At 47.1% G+C, this 20568-nt stretch overlaps 1 protein-coding gene across 2 annotated transcripts in view; it reads left to right on the top strand.

Moving 5' to 3' along the window:
• LOC118364026 (nuclear factor of activated T-cells, cytoplasmic 1-like) overlaps nucleotides 1–20568 on the top strand; it is a 64425-nt gene that overhangs the window by 34055 nt on the left and 9802 nt on the right. For both annotated transcript variants that reach the window (XM_052489334.1, XM_052489335.1), the window contains exons 8-9: nucleotides 2236–2368; nucleotides 9033–9704. In XM_052489334.1, the coding sequence (XP_052345294.1) occupies nucleotides 2236–2368; nucleotides 9033–9704 (805 nt within the window). The remainder of the gene's footprint in view (nucleotides 1–2235; nucleotides 2369–9032; nucleotides 9705–20568) is intronic.

Here is a 20568-nt window from a genome sequence, read left to right as displayed (position 1 = left end):
CCCCCCTCTCTCCCCCTGTATTTCCTTCCCTCACCTCCCTCACTTCCCCTTACTCACTTTGCTGATGTAACCTTTGCTAAGACATTACCAAGGAGAGAGATTAGTCATGTTGATTAGTCCATGCAATCCTGAATGGAATTTTCACAAATGTTTCTCTCTCACAGTAAACAGAGTGATTGCACCTAGAGTATCTTGCTTCAACAAGCACCCCTCAATAAACACACACGTTCACACGTGCACGCAAACACAGACACACCACCACCTTCTCTCTACTACTGTCGGTCATATTCATTAGGGCACACCATAGCAAACCATTTTGTAATGGGAAACAAAAAAGGATGTTTCTCATTGGACAAGTTTAGGTAGTCCCTCCCAGTTTCAGTGCATTGTCTTCAGTTTGTTGCCTAATGAATACTGATGCAAGCCCAGTTGCCCTACCAAACACCTCAGCCAGCGTAGCCAGACATTTAGTTCACTGTTCAACTTCTGGTTCAGGGAGGAGGAGCGCTTGAACCACTTTGTCTGAGCTCGGCCTTCCGCGCGAGGCCTGGCCTCGGGTGGATTATCCCCCTCCCTTTTTACCTGCTGTTTTCACGAGAGAAGTAATGAGAAAATAAACCTGTGCACCTTTCTACTGATGCCCAGTCACACATTTAGGCCTACATTCTGTTCAGAAAATACTAGGCAAAGGGGATTCGTCAGAGGGGACGGTAAATGTTGTACGTGTCCCAGAAAAGCTACATGTGCTTCTGGAGTTAATTAAGGAGAGACTCGTAAAGGTCTGTGGGTGCGTCTGTGTCTTCGGGCACACGTCAGGTTGTGTGACGACAATGCGTTTCAAATCATCCATGCCCCCTCCCTTTCTCTTCTCTTTCACCAGCCGGGTCTCACCGTCCCTCTGTCTCCCTGTAAACGAACTGCTGTCATTGACAATTGCAGGGGGTCTCGAGTGAATCATCGCCCCATGGAACATGGGTCGAAATACGGCGGCGTTTCAATTGACGATGATGTTTTTTGTTGTCATGTGTTTTCACGTTCAGGTGGCTGGCTTTGTCGCGTCAGGAGTGTTGACTGCGGCCTCCTCCTCTCTGATGCTTCAATGTTTAATTGGCCTTAAGGGCTGGCTGGTGTTAAGGCTAGTCCCACATGTTGGAAAATGACAGTGAGGGGTTGGGTTAGGTCGGTGAAAGACAAATAGTACCGTGTGCTTATTTGGCGTACCGACAAACAAGCCACAGTGTTGCTGACCTTTTCTCCCCTGCTGCCCCTGGCCACCGTTAGGTCACCCATGCTCTGCCTGCCATATGTTTTCATTATTCCTGTTTGGATTGCTCTGCTCACTGGGTGGGAGGATGGGAGGGGAGGGGGATGGAGGGGGTGTTAGGTCATCGACACCTGTGTATGTGCTGTCTTTGACCCAGTCAGTCCGGGGCAGACCTGGCCTATAAACAGACACACAGACATGTAGACAGACCCCACAAAATATGCTGAGCAACAGGGAATGACTTCCTGCTCTGCTCCACCACCCCATATGGCCTGAGCTGGCCCCCAGAGAGAGAGCTAGAGAGAGAAAGACAGACAAAGACAGACAGGCTCTAGACAGGCAGACACTCAGTCATGTCCCAATGGCGCCTTTGTCATGCACCTCAATCCCTGCTCTGCAGCCTCCAAAGTTCACGTTCATTACAGAGGTTTCACCCTGGGCCTGGAGCGACATGCTGGTCAGGGGCTGTGAAAACAAGGCCAAAGGCCTCACATCTCTCCCCTGTAGTAGTCCAGGGCTAGGGTTCGAACCCCAGGCCCTCAGGGCTTCAAACAGACACAAGCAGGGGCGTGGTACACACTCTGGGGTTCCTGCTGAGCCCATCCAGATTGGGCCTAAGACCCAGCTCAGAAAGCTTGTTCAGAACACTTCTCCAGGGTTCCCTGAAAGCAAAACAAGCATACATACCTGCTAATTAATGAGTTGACACTCAGTACAGTTGGAGTTCTGTTTGTGTCTTAAGAAGAGCATTGAAAGGGGTTGTAGGCCTAAACTAGGGATGGAAGTTCAAACTAAAATCTTCACCATGCCGTCTTAGTCTGATTCCATAATGTTTAGGTGATGCATGTTTTTTTGACAGCTTTTTGAAAATCTGCTCCGCTCACACAAATACACTGTGCACTGATCTACTGTGCGTCTGGAGGGTTCGTACTGTACGTGTATCCATTCTGTGCCGTTTCTGTGTGTTGTAGACCGCGCTGGTGGTGGAGATCCCCCCCTACAGGAACCAGAGGATATCCAGCCCAGTGCAGGTCAACTTCTACGTCTGCAATGGCAAGAGAAAGAGGAGCCAGTACCAGCGCTTCACCTATCTCTCACCAAATGGTAACCCCAACAACCTTCAGGTTCACCGCCTCACTTACACGTGGTTTGGGGGTTTATGACTGACAGAGCCTCTGGGCAATGTTGACGTTAAGTTTCAGAAGTCAATCCCTGGACCATCGACCTCACACAAAACTCATGGGAACATCCGTCACACACAACTCACGTTCTGCACTGCACACTCACGTGCCCCCTGGTCTCCCCATTTATAGTTTGCTTGACACATTGGAATGTGAAGAAGATATTGGGATTAGTGGTCCTTTCGCCGTCTTACATCACCAACTAAATGCCTCTCATTCTGGGCTCAGAGTAAATTGGCCAAATTCAAGTTTCATGCATAGACACATTGATATTGATTGAAATCCATTGATGCTGCTAGAAACAACATTGTTAATTATTCACAGCTTGCTGCATCTCTCTCTCTCTCTCTCTCTCTCTCTCTCTCTCTCTCTCTCTCTCTCTCTCTCTCTCCATCTCTATCTCTATCTCTCTCTTGCTCTCTCTCTCTCTCTCTCTCTCTCTCTCTCTCTCTCTCTCTCTCTCTCTCTCTCTCTCTCTCTCTCTCTCTCTCTCTCTCTCTCGCTTTCTCCCTCTCTCTCTCTCTCGTTCTCTCTCTCTCTCTCTCTCTCTCTCTCCCTCTCTCTATCTCTATCTCTCTATCTCTCTATCTCTCTTTCTCTCGCTCTCGCTCTCTCTCTCTCTCTCTCTCTCTCTCTCTCTCTCTCTCTCTCTCTCTCTCTCTCTCTCTCTCTCTCTCTCTCTCTCTCTCTCTCTCTCTCTCTTTCTCTCTCTGTCAATTCAATGTAAGGGCGTTATTGGCATGGGAAACATATGTTAACATTGCCAAAGCAAGTGAAGTAGTTAATAACCAAAAGTGAAATTAACAATAGAAATTGACAGTAAACATTACACTCACAGATGTTCCAAAAGAATAGACATTTCAAATGTCTCTCTCTCTTTATATCCCATATTAAATTAAGAATCAGGTCCAATAGTGCTTTAAGGCAGCCTTCACCTTTAAACTGACAAAATGTGATTCTTAGACTCCCTAAACAATTCAATGATCACCGGCCGCTATTGTAGCCTGGAAGAGATAAGAAGCAATGATTCAGGCTTTTGGACGGGACTATGAGAGAGAGACCGCATCACCACCTTGACAACGAACAAGAGGGCCCTATTTGGTGACGGTTGATGGGAGCAAGAGAGTGAACGAGAGAGTGAGTGAGAAAGAGATTGAGAAAGGGAGAGGTGAGGAGGGGGGAGTAGAGAGAGAGGGAGAGGGAGAGACAGGACATTTTGGGGTAACTGACCTTAGCAGAGCGAGCGAACGTTGGTGGGAGGACAGACAAACTCTGTCCATATTTGGCAGGCCCATACGAAGCAGGGAGACAGACAAGGAGATAAGCTGTACAAGGAGAAGACTTATCACGCTTTGACCAATTGCATCTTCAAGTCATTTTCACAGAGAGTCAACATGGTCCAATTAACAGATGAATGGGGTGTGCTCTCTGTTACGATGCCAAGTAAACCTCGGTGGGGACCACACAAGCAGGGGCAGTGTCTTTATGACGGAATACAATGTACCACTAAAGTCACAGTCAAAGGCACTTGCTGTGGTTCACCAGATCTTCTTATTTCTTATTTTGATATTTATTCATCTATTATAAACTGGATGGGTTGAGCCCTGAATGCTGATTGGCTGAAAGCTGTGGTATACCACGGGTATTACCCATTATTTTATTTTTTTACTGTTTTAATTACATTTGGTAACACTTTTCTAATAGCAATAAGGTGTTATAAACTTAGCCGTGGTATATTGGCTGTATACCACACCTCCTCGGGCCTTAACACTTAAATATAATTTATTCAACACAATAGTCAACAAGCAATAATAAACAACTCAGACAATACTGAGTAGCGATAGTGGCGCATTTTGCTACAGAGCTCATTTCCATCCGAAGTCCCTGAAAGTCCCTGAGTTTGCCACTCATCTAGTTTGAATCCATGTCTGTCTGCCCATGGGCACGTGTCTGGGTGAAGTGGCCTCTACTGTATATGACTTCAGCAAACAGAGCCGTTTTCAACTGTGCCGAGGTCGAAGAGATTATATCTGTCCAAGATAAGATGCAGGATGGCATCAAAGCAAACAGATCTCTTAAGTCACAATGAGGGTAATTATAACAGTGGATATATAAATAGCAGAGGAGAGGAACACCTGGTTGTTTGCTTTTGAGGCTTTCACTGTGTGAGTGTTTGAACACTGTGGCCAGGTAAGGGGGGCTACATAGAGTTCGTTCTCATCACTTCCTCCTTCACCCATCTGAGTGGGGCTTCCGGCGCTCTGCTCCACTTTAATCACTGTTGTGGTCGTCGATGATGCTTCCTAAAAAAACAACGTTTTGTTCACGCTCGGGTGTGTGCTCGTCTCTGTGCTCATCTAGAAACCACCCCTTAAAAGTAGCTCCGCTTGTTTAAAAAAGTTGGAGTGGCGATCGCTATTGAAAACAACGTGTAAATTCCACTGTGGTCACGGGATGTTTTCGCTGCTCATTCATGTCACAACATTATCAGACAAGTGTGTGAAAAGGTTTATTGAACATGTTGACAGCCCAAAGCTTTCACTGTAGAACCTCAAACCTGTCAAACGGAGCAGCTAAATGCCCGAGTAAGGAAACAAGAGATAATATGTATTTGAATCGTTTCCGCTTCATCCTCTAAATAGCTCAGTCATATCTCACGGGAGAGGCATTGTTTCTGTCGTGTAAACATCATCTGTTTCTTATCTCCCCTTTTAGTTTAGTCACGCCTCAGAGCTAGTACGGATATTATTATCAGATGCCGTCTGGAGGATTGGAAACGATTGAGTCTTTGCCAGGTTTGACAGGTGAAGATAAGCCTGAATGACAAGGCTGTCGCAGGCCTGTTTCGTCCTACACATGCAAGAAAGGAGTAGCGGATTTGAACCGTTAACTTTTTCCAGATGTTATCGGTAAATATTCTTCCCGGATTTCGTACAGGGAGTTTTTCAAATTGGCAATTCGCATGGTAATCATGTTGATGCCAAACAATAGAATGTAGATTGGCTTTTATGAAACGTTTATTTTGAGTTGTCTTTGTGTCTCTCAAAATGCTCTTCATTGTCCTCGCTTTCCTTTACAATGTCACGTTAGTCCAATGAATTTGATGACGAAAGCTCAGTAAGCTTGTCCCGGAAAGTGCATTGTCATGAGTTACAATTTCAGAGGAGAAAGATCCAAGAATCTAAGCAATATGTCACTCTGAAGTTACTCTTTTTTTCTAGACTCTAGAATGGGCTGCTGGCAGCCGTTCTGGTTTGTATAAATCACCACATATCCGATGTTGCGACGAACATGCAGCACAAGTGTCCTTGTCTACCTCCTAGTGTGTGTGTGTGTGTGTGTGTGTGTGTGTGTGTGTGTGTGTGTGTGTGTGTGTGTGAGTGAGCGTTACTTTTCTTTTCCGAGCTCATTTCCAATCATTCTTGCGTTGAGTAAAGACGTGACACGCCGCCCTTTTCTTCTCTTTAAAGAAGAGAAAGTTTCACAGAACCACATAAAACAACAAACGCCAAAATTGCTGGCGCTGACGAAAGCCCAACCAAAGTCAGTTCTCGGAATGGCTTTCATTTCACAAGCCGTTTTGGAGGTTCCTCGTGTAGATCGGGTTCTATTATTAACACCAACGGGGGGAGTCTGCTGCTGATTCCTGGCCGTAGGTTTGTGGTCTGAGACGTGGGAGGGAGGAGAGAGAGGGGTATGTTCAGAAGAAACAAGAGAGACACATACATGAAAACTTAACGAACCGCACGCCGTGAACGTCTCCCCAAAGATGTGTCATGCTAACCAAACTGGAGACTGAGACGTTTCCTTGTTTCCAAGTTAGGGCACGCGCGTAAACACGCGCAGACACACTCACACGCACCTTTACATGGCCCACGTAGACTAGGACACCAGCCGTCAGCCAGATAGCGACCACAGTGGGACGTGGTGAATTAGACACCTGCGAGTTGATGACTACCACCATGAAGCACCGCCTGGTCGCTAAAACTAGGGCCTAGTCAGGTCAGGAAAAACTCAGGGCCCTAGGTATAATGCATTGTGCACACTCTTTCCACAGTGCAATCAAAACAGCTCTTTTATGGAGACAGTAGGTCATCCACTCCATAGTTCCACTCTGAGAGCAGAGCAGCCAATCGTAATGAGAATCAGAGTGCATCCCAGAAAACCCTCTTGCCCGGCTGTCTCTTCCCTTCACACGACAACTTACCGGGCCTAGGCCCTCTGTGCTCAACACCCCGCAAACCCGTCCTCGAACCCTCACCCCCATCCCTGGGAGGAAACCAGTTCCTAATAAATACTCGGATCAGGCCTGATCACTTTAATGCGAGCAGACAGACACAGACAGGCAGAGATGTGGAGAAAAACATGTGGGCCATAACCCGCAGGTTGGGAGGAAATAGAAGCCAGCTGGGGATGGGACTCACAGGGTGAATCTGCTTTCATAGAACTGGGAAGGGGAAGGTTGTGTGTTTGGAGGGGGACACACACGCAGATAGCTGGAAGGAGTGGTCAGAGAGACGGGGGGAGACATATTGAGGAATGATCGGTTAGAGTGGGGAAGACAAATAGACCTGGGTGGAGGAGAGGCAAGCTCCAAGGATCCCTCAAAGGATCTCATTCTGCAGATACTGTAGGAGAGGGGGAATGTGTGACAGAGCGTTTGGGAGACTATGAAGCTTTACAGAATAAATCACATTGCTATGTATTCCATGTTATTATGTATTGCTATGTATGTAGGGTTTACACTTTTGGGACTATTCCATTGGTTCCATTGCAATAGGCATGCTCAATCAAATGCAGCTAAAATACTAGACCGTAAACCCAGGTCTGTACTATGGAGAGCCTGTTACAAGGCCTTGTATGATGTTCTCTAGTAAGTGTATGGAGGTGTCATCCTGGGACCTTCTTAAGGATACAGACCTCACCTAGGGAGCCTCTAAGACAGATGGACCGGCCCCGTGGCTATGACAAGACTGACGTAAATGAGCTTCCCACTGGGTAATCACACCAGCTCATCTCTCCCCAAAGGAGACTGGGGTGTGAAAGTGAATCTCTCAGTTACGTCCTGTCCCAGCAATAATAACATCATAACATCACGATAGGGCTGTTTTTCATCTAATCCCAACACTCATTTATTCAGACAATGGAAGTAGAAGTGCTTATTAGTATTATTACGACCTTCATCAGGATCGACTTATTCTTACTTTGTTAGTGAAAAGTAACTATTACAAGAAAAACACTTATGATGGCCTGTTTGTAGGCTGAATAGAGTGTCAGAAGACTTTGCCAAAACACTTATGATTGGCATCAAACACTAACCGCCCCATTAACACGTTTCACTGTGTGCAGAAAGAGCAACAGACAGTGCATGTATTGTGACTCAGAAGCTTTTTGTTATTCATCTGGGTGTCTTAATTCAAGCCTACAGTAGTTGTGTCACAGTACTCGTGGCAGAATCGGAGCACGTGGGGGTTTATAAAGGATTTTCTCAGAGAAACTGGGTCTTTTCATCTTTTCCTTAGGTGTGTGTGTGTGTGTGTGTGTGTGTGTGTGTGTGTGTGTGTGTGTGTGTGTGTGTGTGTGTGTGTGTGTGTGTGTGTGTGTGTGTGTGTGTGTGTGTGTGTGTGTGTGTGTGTGTGTGTGTGTGTGTGTGTGCGTGCATGTGTGCGCAACTGGAGGATATGTTTACATATCCAATAAATAGTGCACACGTCATGGTCAGTCTCTGAAAGATGAACACGGATCTTGATCACACATCCAGGAAACCTACTGTACGATGATTGTCAGTCCAAACTAATCAGGAAATGGCGGAAACATCTCCCAAATGGACTCTGAGTGAGTTGGGAGACGGCGGCATGAGCAAGTGGGGTCATAGCACTCTCCTCCTGCATTAGCTGAAGTCAGAGCTCCTGAAACCGCAGGCATACCATACTCTCTTAAGGAGCACGGACCACCCCAATCAAATCATCCTCTCTCTCTCTCTCTCTCTCTCTCTCTCTCTCTCTCTCTCTCTCTCTCTCTCTCTCTCTCTCTCTCTCTCTCGCTCTCTCTCTCTTTTTGTCCTGAGAGCAACAATTGCTTTTGGAGCACAGAAGAGGCCTAGGGGTCCCGGGCTCCTGCAGCAGTCCATACTCTTTAAAGAACTCTTTCATAGGATATCAGAGCTGAAGGAGAGTCCAAAGAAAATAGTGCCGTTTCATGATTAGAGCCAGCTGTGGCTTTCTGCTCTGATGACTCATCTATTTTTGGGGGATGGAGGGGGGGGGGGGTTCTGAGCTGGCGTTTGAGAGGCCAAGCAAATGACACAGTGTCTCTTTTAATCGCTGGTTGTTTGTTTGGTTTTGGAGGGTATCCTTCCCACAATCCATCTCACTACAACTCCTTTACTCATACACTCAGTTGCTCATTCAGCCACGTGGACCTACGCAACATTTCTAATCTGACTTTTCTCTCCCTCTCTCTCTCTCTCTCTCTCTCTCTCTCTCTCTCTCTCTCTCTCTCTCTCTCTCTCTCTCTCTCTCTCTCTCTCTCTCTCTCTCTCTCTCTCTCTCTCTCTCTCTCTCTCTCTCTCTCTCTCTCTTTTCCAGTCCCGATAATAAAGACAGAACCAAATGATGAGTATGAGCCTCTGGGGGCTCAGGGGCTGTCTGTTCATTCCAAGCTCTACTATGGCCAACCCAGGCTCACTCCTATCATACCTGTGGGGGACGCTGACACATGCCTGGTCGGGGTTTATTCTCCCTGCCCGCCTTGCCATGGCAGCATTGGCAGCATGCCCCCCTCCCCCAGGTCCAGCCCAACACTGCACGACCTGTCCCCCGTGTCTTACCCCAAGTGCCTCTCCACCAGCCCTACGCACGCCCACAATGGCCCCTTGGCGTCCGCCATCCAAGAGACACCAGGGCTGCGCCCAGCGCCGCTGGTCTGCCCTTCCTCACCCGACCAAGCTCCACTGGGCATGCTTCACTCCCAGGGCAACAGCCCGCATCACCTTGGTAACCCCAGTCCCCATGGCTTCCACCCGCTCTACCACAGCAGCAGCCCCTCCACCTCCCCAGGGTCCGACCCCTCCACTCCAGAGGGGGCAGCAGAGAGCCCGTTCGCCCAGGCACCAGATTACAGCCCCACCCAGGGACAGAGCCAGACTCAGGCCAGGAGCAGCCCTCCCAGCCTGCTGCCGGTGGACGCCAGCCCCCGCGACCTAGCCGTCACCGTCAAGCGGGAACCCCAGGATCTGGACCAGATGTACCTGGACGATGGTGAGTCACAAGAACAAGGTTTATCTACCTAGACCTGTCAATCAAAGCTCTTTATTAGCTAGTGACATCACATCATCATTGCCATTATCACATTGGTGTGCTAATTGGTGTTGTTTTTCCTTATGAAAACACAGGGTCATAAAAAACACAATTCTCGTTTCTCTCTAGAACGTTCCATTTACAGTGCACATGACGTTAACTTTACACCTTTTCTTATCTACACACCCACACCCACCCACACCCTTTCCCCCGCTATCAACCATGGGTTTACGTCAGATTGGTTCATTTTAGACATTACAGACTATGTTTGTTTTCGCAACCACCGTGTATGTTGTCTGAGTTAGTAACAGCTTTATTTTAACAGTCAATTGGGCCTTGATGGGATTTGCGAAACAATCTGTCAAAACATCAGAAGCAACGAGGTCAGGCAGGGAGCAAGAGAACAAAAACAGTGGCACACGCGTGCTGCCCCCCGACTGTTGACACAAGGACTAATGAAGGAAGCAAAACAATAGGTAGGGGTTTCCTGAGCTGCAACGCTCCCCCCGGTGCGAGGTATGTCAGGAGGCAGGAGGCGCTTTTGTTTTCCCGTGTTTTCCCTGCGGAGGGTGTAGTGTTGGAGCTGACGTCATCGAGGGAGGCTGGGGAGGCTGGGGGGGGGTCACTAGAGCCCCACTGGATGTGAGCCCAGGCACAGCCAGGGGAATGGGGGAATGCAGCATTTGTGTGTAGACCCCCTATTAACTCTCCATGTGCCCCCCTCCTCACAATCGTCCCTCCCTCTGGTCACTCCCAGCCTGTTATGGCCCTGTCGGGGTTGCTCATCACATTATTGTTATGCTCTGGTTGTGCGGTATGCAGCATACGTGGCGGTATGCCAGAAGAGATAAAGTCCCCTTGCATCCAAACAGGGTGAACAATGCGATTCCCCACTCAACTCAGGAACATCCCTCTTCCTGTGCACCTTTTGTTTCACTCCTACTGTAAACAGCAGTAGACCTACAGCACTATGTGTGTACATTTGTGTGTGTGTGTGTGTGTGTGTGTGTGTGTGTGTGTGTGTGTGTGTGTGTGTGTGTGTGTGTGTGTGTGTGTGTGTGTGTGTGTGTGTGTGTGTGTGTGTGTGTGTGTGTGTGTGTGTGTGTGTGTGTGTTTGCATGCGTGCGTGCTCCAGAGCCAAGGGAGCACAGGGGTGATGGGCATTGGGGGCAGTGCTGTAATTGAGTTGAAACGTGGTTGTCAGCAAATCTGTCCAGCCTGATGAGTCCCGTTTGTCCTCGCCTCGTAAACATACAATAGCGAGAAGTGAGGACGTCTGTCTGTTATCGACTCCATAAAATGAGCACAACACAACGCTCAAATAGGACATTCTACAAGTCTTTGTCACTTCACACATCCAGAGCTAGCATTTATCTTCTGACTCCGCGCCAGCTCCTGGCATGTTTCCCCCTACTGTACATTGAAACAAGAGAACACTGCTGCTAAATCCAAAGGAAATACAATTAGCATTGTCATGTACATGTCTAATTCCTTTTCAAACTTCCCAGTCGTTGTGGGCAGGCAAAGGAGCCAGAGTATGAGAATTAATCAAATAAGAGTGAAACTCAAGCTTTATTTTGCGCTAGGTAAAAGGTTGTTAGGGGGTCATTTGCCCTCTGCTAAAGTTATAACCCTTAAGTAGTAACCATGTCTTCATAATCCACCACCGCCAACACCACCCCATCAACTGTCACTTTAACGGAGCCCATATCTCTGGACCAAGTGACCAAATGGTATTGGGCCTGTGATTACAGATGCATTAGAGACTCACAGGAATGCGTATTGATTGGCAGAGGTCTACCAAGGCGTCCCTGGTAAAACCTTGGCCCGCTGCAATCTCGCCTCATCTAATGTCTTGACTGAGCATCTGTGGTGGGCTAACTGTGCTCCTGGAGTACCGGTAAGTGTGTGGTGGTAACAGCATACTCCAAAGGCCTCTGCACGCTGCACCGGTCAGGTCTACCGGCCCCATTCCGGCCCATTCCAGACCCCTCGAATGAGCCTGAGATTTTAAAAAATTATAATTTGAGCTGGGAGAAGTCGGCGAGCTCCCTTTCCACAGTCATTACCTTCCATTATTATCATATGTTAGCGAGTTGCTCCATTAAAAGGGCGACGGTAGGGGGTGACCTCACCAGGCGGTTGGGCGGGCGGTGGTGATTTAGCGTTAGCCGCGTAGCATAGAGTCCCAGTCTGGCCGGTTTGGAGCCAGTGATTTGAGCTCTGCAGCGAGACGACACTTGAGCTTCCCCAGAGTGGAGCGCCTCCCACGCTCAGGCCTCGGGCTCTCATCAGCCAGAGGAAATATCTCTCACTGGCCTTCGGCTCGCACTGCTAACCCAGCCCCCGAGAAATCACTCAACCTATCAACAGGCTGAGCTACTGTACCGCAAGGAGCTCTGTTGTCAGTGTGGGGTAGATATGTAGGAGATCTAGAGGGGGAGGGGATGACAAGTTGAACATAAGCCCCTCTAACTGCCCTTCAACCCCCTAACCCACTACCCCCTCCCAGCTAGCACCACTTCATCCACTACTTCTGTGATGGAGCATTGGAGCCTCGAGGCTAGCTAACTGCAGGACATTACGCACTGTCTGTCTGTAAAAGGGTGCCCCAAGGCTTTTTGGGTAATGTCCAGGAGCTGCGATTGTATTTAAATTGATGAATGATCTGTTGGCTTGTGCTGGGGATGTATTTAGGACTGCTGGCCTGCGGCTGCCATTGGTTCGCTGCAGCAGGGGTCTGTCTGTCTCACGATAGCCAGAAGAGTTGAGTGAGCGAATAAACCTGGACCAAGGTCCATGGATTGATGCTGAGGGGGAATGGAAGCAAGATGTATGTTAAAGTGAATTTTCAAAAGCTAGCCCTAGAGGTCTTTGTATTGTTTCTGGCCCATTGTCATACGCCAAACGCAATATATACATATCTAATGTGAGGTTTACATTAAACAGAAGTTTCTCAAGTAAAAAAAAAAATACCTTTCACGTTGAGTCATACCCCTCGCTCCCTCTAATCCGGGGCGATTTACAGTACATATGGCATTGAGCACAATGTCATGCAAACGACATCAATAAAAACAATAGAAGTGATGAAGAATGAGGAGGGCGGTATATTTACGCTCGCCTTGTTAGCCTGGCTAATTAGCCCATAAAACAGGGGCCCGTGATGACGCCACGTTTTTGTCACACGTCCTAGCCTGAGCTGCAGTTGCGGTGACATCATTACCCCCTCCCGTCACACGCACACACATGGTCGCTTTGATCCTAGACTTGGCTGCTGTTTACACATCAGATTTGAAGGCTTTGAGCCACATTGCGCACCATTGAAGGCCTCGTTGTGCCTGTGTGTGTGTGTACGTGTGTGTACGTGCACGTGCACGCATGTGTGTAATGCAGTCATAGTATTCCCGACTTGGACATCTGTCTGATCCAGCGAGGCTGCCGCTCTGTGTCTTCTCTCATTAGCTTCTGGTGTGATGGTTGATATAATGAAGCGCAGCTGAACTAGCACAGGGCTAACGCTAATCAGCCAGCCAGACTCTTACCATCTGGTTACAGCCGAATACAGAGGGGCCTTATTCACCCACATGAGAAAAACACAACCAAATGTACACTGCTGATTTCTGACACTTGACATGTGTAATTCTGATTGCCTTATATTTCAAGGTCAGCTTTCCAGTAGTTGTTTCCTCCTCAACTCAATTTTTTGTACAATTTAAACGTTTTTTTTTTTCTAAACTGAAAACAGACCCGGTGTTGCATGACGTGGCAGACGTCAGTGGCAACAGGTTTCTAGACAGACCTCGTCTTTCCTCCCTCTCTTTGTCTCTCACTCTCTCACTCCCTCAATCCATTCCCCAACAACAATACAGAATTCTAACATTTCTAAGGACCCTCGTCCGCGACCGTTCCCCTCCAACGGCAACTCAAGCTTTTCTCATGGAAACTTTTACACATCCTGGATAGGTGCCCAGACCCCAGGACTCTGCAAAACCCCTAATGATGATTGAGAGCGTGTCCGCACCACTCTGAAAACATGCTGAGTCTCTAACATCGGAGTGTGTGTCGCGAGACTGGCGCGGAGTTGGGGTGAGGGGGTTCATTAAAGAAGCTGCGGTTGGGGTGAGGGGTGTCTAATGGGACGGACTCTATGAGCTGCTGTTATTGAGTTGCTCCCGTGTGTGTGTGTGTGTGTGTGTGTGTGTGTGTGTGTGTGTGTGTGTGTGTGTGTGTGTGTGTGTGTGTGTGTGTGTGTGTGTGTGTGTGTGTGTGTGTGTGTGTGTGTGTGTGTGTGTGTGTGTGTGTGTGTGTGTGTGTGTGTGTGTGTGTGTGTGTGTGTGTGCATCCTGCCTGCGTGTGTGTGTCTGTGTCTGCGAGCCCGCGTGTGTGTGTGAGGAGGAAAGGTAGACCATCTGACGGTCAGCCGTTAGTGGTTAGAGCCTGTGCTTTCACAACACTCACCCTTTGAACCCCAGCTCTGCTGGGAGGGGGCGGAGCCTGGGCTAATAGAGGCGGGAGAGCAATACTCTCTGTTGGTTAAGTGCAGTGTCAAGACCTCCTATCCCCACGGCTTATGCTTCATGTTATTGACAGGTATAATAGAAGGGGGATGGCTTCTTTATTATTTATGACTTCAGAGAGGATGTGGACTTTTTAATATTGTTGTTATTGCTGCGTTTTCGTGTTAGGAATCTTGTTTTCCTGGCAGGACCTTGAAATGATGGTGGATAAAGGAGGGTGTAGGCTTTTGGGAAGTTTTATAATGGTAGGAAAAAATAATACAAGGATGTAGGATAGGCCTATGAGAGCCGTTGATGGCTTAGGAGATGGTTAGAGAGACGATGAAGATCACTAGCACATTGTGTCAACTGCAGAGTTCTCCTAGTGGAATCAAAACCTTGTCTTTTACCCTGCGATTTAAACAATTATTTTTCTCGTTTTACTATTGTTATCATAGACTGGCCCAATCTACTATTAGTCACGATTAATATCCTTTCTTTGATTTTCACATTATTTATGCATATAGTAGGATATGATATGCGATGTCTTAGAAATAGTCCAAAGCAAGGAAAGCCTTCAGGGCGATCTCTTCACTCTTTATACTTTTAATTGAACTTTTTGATGTTCTGTAATATAATAAATGCATGCTGGACTCAATGAAACCCTGAAATCAGAATATACCATGATCTCATGGTCATAGCGAGATCCTATCGAGCTTTGAGGAATAGGTTACCTTTGCACTGTGCGTGTGTGCGTGTGTGTGTGTGTGTGTGTGTGTGTGCGTGTGTGTGCGTGTGTGTGTGTGTGTGTGTGTGTGTGTGTGTGTGTGTGTGTGTGTGTGTGTGTGTGTGTGTGTGTGTGTGTGTGTGTGTGTGTGTGTGTGTGTGTGTGTGTGTGTGTGTGTGTGTGTGTGTGTGTGTGTGTGTGTGTGTGTGTGTGTGTGTGTGTGTGTGTGAAGCACTTTGGATTACCTTTAGCACCGGGTTCTGTTTCCTCTCAGTGTGCTTTTATCTCTGTCCTCTTGGCCAGGCTTGAGAAGCTCTCTGGTTGCTGTTTGGGACCAGCTGCTTTCTACACGGTTCCCCCTATTATGACATGTCATGGTGCTACAGGCTCTCTGGTCCAAGATAATGAGGAAAGGGGAAATAGTCCTATTTAAGTGGATACATATAATGGTGAAAGTATGATATGCTGTCACCATCAGGCTTTGAATTGCAGTATCCTTGTCGTAAACTCATGAGGAAGGTGATTGGCGGGATGAGCTGTATGAAGACTCTAACTTTAAACATACTACATCGAAGTTAGATATATTTTTGTTGTATTCATTAATATAGCATTCATCCATTTTTTTTTCATAAAACCACACAATCCTTAGTTGTAAGCTAACAATGTATGCTTTTGCTCACGGGTATGGAAATATGTGTCCCTTTCTGTCCAATTATGTCATTTCTGGGCAATATATTTAGGGGACCTCTTTTGTCTCACCCCCAAAAGACAAAAGTTCTGTATATTCTCTTTAAATGTCACCCTATTAAGTTCCATTGGACTCTGGGTATTTTCAAATGTGTTCCTACAGGCCCAGCAGCGTAACCGCAGTAGTCTGCTGTGCTTTCGGGCCGCTCCGTCATAATATCCACAGTCGCTGTGAAAGAATCCGTCTACCACGTAACTGCAGCTCTACATCGAAACAAATTGGGTCTCTCCATGTCAGAGGCCTGATGTAATTAGATGCGGGACCAGATTTCCTTTTTAATGGGTTTTGTGTTTATGAAAGAATGCTCAGATGTCAGGAATGCTTCTAGACGATTTGCTACTGTGAGAGTGTCTGATTTTTGTCTAATTATTCCATGCTGGGCGCACATGGTTAGGTACAGTGGATGAACTGATTTAGGTAGAAGCCAATCTATGGCGTCACAAACTCCACTTCTTTGAAGAGTGGCCAATTGACACGGAGGCTAGCTGTGCTCTCTCATCATTGGTCTAATGAAAGTAAGGTGTGTGTGTGTCGTGTGCGGATGCGCGTGTGTGTGTGTATGTGTGTCGGTAGGACTTTTCATTACTCTGTCATTTGTACTTGCCTGGATGGGCGTGTGATGTGTGTTTATGCAGATTCTCCTGACACAGCCGTTTAGATGGCTGGTTTCTGTGGCCTGCATTCCGAGGCTCCGAGAGTACACATCCAGAAGCCACGGAGCCACGCGATTCGCAGCGGGTCAAGCCCCAAAGAGAGGCCTGTGGCTTGGCCTGGGATGGGCCATGCATCTGGGTGAGGTGGTGGTGGTGGTGGTGGTACCTCTGCGCCCCATAGCCCCATGCATTCTCTCCACAGCATCTAAAGATGATTGATGTGCATGTGGTTTACAACACTGACAGGGTGATCTATATTGTTCTCCACAGGCTTTGATTGACTCCCATTTGACTCCCTTTTGGCCTGTGAGCCGTTGAGGTTATCTGTAGCCTGGCAAAGACATTATACTAGATATGATTGTAGCTTCCTCTTCTCCAGACCACTGACATATTGGCTTCGGAATGGTTTCACGGTAAATCTTTTCTCACTGCTGTGATTGTCTGCTGGCACACACACACAACACACAACACACAATCTAAGCCCACGCGTAGATACACACACACACACACACACACACACACACACACACACACACACACACACACAGGCAGACAAACACACATTCCTGTGTTAAGTCCCCCTTTACAAAGCGGGTCTGCCACTGCCACACTGTAAGTCCTCACACTCTTCATACCGGTGGTTTTTTGTTGCTGTTACTTTGTTGGGGAATGTAAATACCTGTGGCATCGGTAAACAGAAGCAGATCTCTCATTTCTGACTCGTTAATAATAGGCCCCATCTGAAATGTATTCACTCAGTGGTATAGGATCCTGTAGTGACGGATGTCAACAGAAGAGGCCAGGCAGGATGGGGAATGACGTGGGGTTTGCTGCTCTTGGAAAAGCACCCTGTCTCTATTGTGTTCTGTTAAAGAGAGAGATGGGGAGAGAGAGATGGGGAGAGAGAGAGAGAGAGAGAGAGAGAGAGAGAGAGAGAGAGAGAGAGAGAGAGAGAGAGAGAGAGAGAGAGAGAGAGAGAGAGAGAGAGAGAGAGAGAGAGAGAGAGAGAGAGAGAGAGAGAGAGAGAGAGAGAGAGAGAGAGAGAGAGAGGGAGAGAGAGAGAGAGAGAGGAAGATAGGGACAAAGAGAGAGAGAGAGTGGGGAAGAACGAGTCACTGGCCTATAAACTAACTGCACATCAGCCCGTGTCTCAATGGTGCAGGCCATTGGAAAAATGGAAAAAAAGACAATATATCAAATTAAAATCAAATCAAATTTATTGAAAATGGCCTTCGTACATCAGCTGATATCTCAAAGTGCTGTACAGAAACCCAGCCTAAAACCCCAAACAGCAAGCAATGCAGGTGTGGAAGCACGGTGGCTAGGAAAAACTCCAAAGAAAGGCCAAAACCTAGGAAGAAACCAAGAGAGGAACCAGGCTATGAGGGGTGGCCACCTGGCTGTGCCGGGAGGAGATTATAACAGAACATGGCCAAGATGTTCAAATGTTCATAAATGACCAGCATGGTCAAATAATAATAATCACAGTAGTTGTCGAGGGTGCAACAGGTCAGCACCTCAGGAGTAAATGTCAGTTGGCTTTTCATAGCCGATCATTAAGAGTATCTCTACCACTCCTGCTGTCTCTAGAGAGTTGAAAACAGCAGGTCTGTGACAGGTGGCACGTCCGGTGAACAGGTCAGGATTCCATAGCCGCAGGCAGAACAGTTGAAACAGGAGCAGCAGCACGGCCAGGTGGACTGGGGACAGCACGGCGTCATCATGCCAGGTAGTCCTGAGGCATGGTCCTAGGGCTCAGGTCCTCCGAGAGAAAGAGAGAATTAGAGAGAGCATACTTAAATTCACACAGGACACCGGATAAGACAGAAGAAGTACTCCAGATATAACAATAGGTAAGAGCAAGCCCATGTAATGCTTTGTAGGTTAGCAGTAAAACCTTGAAATCAGCCCTTGCCTTAACAGGAAGCCAGTAGGGAGGCTAGCACTGGAGTAATATGATACATTTTTGGGGTTCTAGTCAGGATTCTAGCAGCTGTATTTAGCACTAACTGAACTTTATTTAGTGCTTTATCCAGGTAGCTGGAAAGTAGAGCATTGCAGTAGTCTAACCTAAAAGTAACAAAAGCATGGATTAATTTTTTTGCATCATTTTTGGACAGTACGTTTCTGATTTTTGCAATGTTACGTAGATGGAAAAAAGCTGTCCTTGAAACAGTCTTGATATGTTCGGCAAAAGAGAGATCAGGGTCCAGAGTAACGCTGAGGTCCTTCACAGTTTTATTTGAGACGACTGTACAACCATCAAGATTAATTGTTAGATTCAACAGAAGATCTCTTTGTTTCTTGGGACCAAGAACAAGCATCTCTGTTTTGTCCGAGTTTAAAAGTAGAAAGTTTGCAGCCATCCACTTCCTTATGTCTGAAACACAGGCTTCTAGCGAGGGCAATTTTGGGGCTTCACCATGTTTCATTGAAATGTACAGCTGTGTGTCATCCGCATAGCAGTGAAAGTTAACATTATGTTTTCGAAAGACATCCCCAAGAGGTAAAATGTATAGTGAAAACAATAGTGGTCCTAAAACGGAACCTTGAGGAACACCGAAATTTACAGTTGATTTGTCAGAGGACAAACTGATATCTTTCCGACAGATAAGATCTAAACCAGGCCAGAACTTGTCCGTGTAGACCAATTTGGGTTTCCAATCTCTCCAAAAGAGAGCACTTAAAATAGCCTTACGTTGATTACTTTTTCAAATCCAATCAGTTTTCCACGTTGATTTAACGTCATCACATTGATTTCATGAGTCTCCTAAAGTGTCTACTAAATGGCATACTCATATATTTATATATATCTATCTATTCCGAGAGAGAGACAGGAAGCAATGGGGCAGAAGCTGCTATGAGAATGGCTAGGGGGGGGGGTTGCAGGCACCCTCAACACCTGCTTAGATCCAGGGATATTCAGTCAGACACACACAGGGCAGACTCACAAGAAGGCTGACAGACATACTGAGAGTGAGAGTGAAGCAAGCAGCATGCAATCTCTGGTTAGATTCCCTGGCCGTTTCTCCCAATGCCTCTGTACTTCACACACAGACAGAACATACTTGCCTCTGACTGGGCTGAAGCTGTTTTTAACTGAATCGATAGAAGTCTATGAAAGAAAAACACGGCTCAGAGTGGAGGAGTGTATTTCTCTCTCTCTTTTCTCATTTTCCCACTGAGCACCTGTAGAGCAGAGAATTACCACGCTGAGGTTGAATGGGTTTGCTTTTAAGGATCGTTCAGAAGCGGCGAGCGTTCAGTGTCCCATTGCTGGCTTATGAACCGTGGAGGATATAAATCTCAATTAGTCCCTAGACTCCCCAGACTGACCTCTTTCTCTCACACTACAATTTTAAGTTCTCGTCTCGATATTAACATGTATAGAAGGTGGAAGCTAAGCCGGTCCTGTCTACTGCCATACCTCACTAAGAGGTAAGACCTCTGAGAGCTAGTCAGGGGAGTCCAGGTTGAAACTCGGAGGTGATGTGAGATTGCAAAGCTGCACTCTTGAAAATGTTTGTTTATTTCTCTTTAGATGGGGTAAATTGAGATTCTCTCTCTGTTCGGTATTGTGAATCACTCATGTCAAATCCGCTCGCACGCTCCTCGTGTCAGGTAAGGTCAGTTGTTAACGCTCCAGGTGAGCGGCGATGTCACATGTTTTAATTGAATCAGTAAGATTTACTGTATTTAGGGAAAAGAGCGGGACTCCCTCTCTGCTAAGACGTTCATGTGGAGAACTCCCCCGAGCGATGGCAAGCATTAAATCTACAGGTGAGGAAGTCGTATAGGCCATAATCAGGTGAAACCGCCACCTATGATTTACCAGTGACGGCTCAGATAGGTTTTTTGTTTGTGTGTGTGTGTGCGTGCGTGCGTGCGTTCGTGTGTGTGTCTGTCTGTGTGTGTGTAGGAAGAAGTTGGAACAGATATCCTGGGATCCCTATAGATGTTATAGGATCCAGGATGGCTGGATCAGAACCTCCAGATGTAGAAAGGTTGTCTGTCTGCACACTAGGTAAATCAAAAAAGAGGTTGACGTGAGGAGAGGACTTGCCAAGCCAGCCCACCCCCTTCCCTTTAACCCTAGCCCAGGTAAGTAAGTCCATCAGTCACCCTAGGTTGACCCTTTTGCCTCTCAGTCTACCAATCATAGCAGGTGGACGAAGATTTAAAACAGTGTAGACTCAGAGCA

The sequence above is a fragment of the Oncorhynchus keta genome, chromosome 31 (genome assembly GCF_023373465.1).
Source record: "Oncorhynchus keta strain PuntledgeMale-10-30-2019 chromosome 31, Oket_V2, whole genome shotgun sequence".
NCBI classification, from domain to species: domain Eukaryota; kingdom Metazoa; phylum Chordata; class Actinopteri; order Salmoniformes; family Salmonidae; genus Oncorhynchus; species Oncorhynchus keta.
Note: the sequence above shows the minus strand (reverse complement) of the source record. Positions and strands in the feature narration are given on the sequence as shown.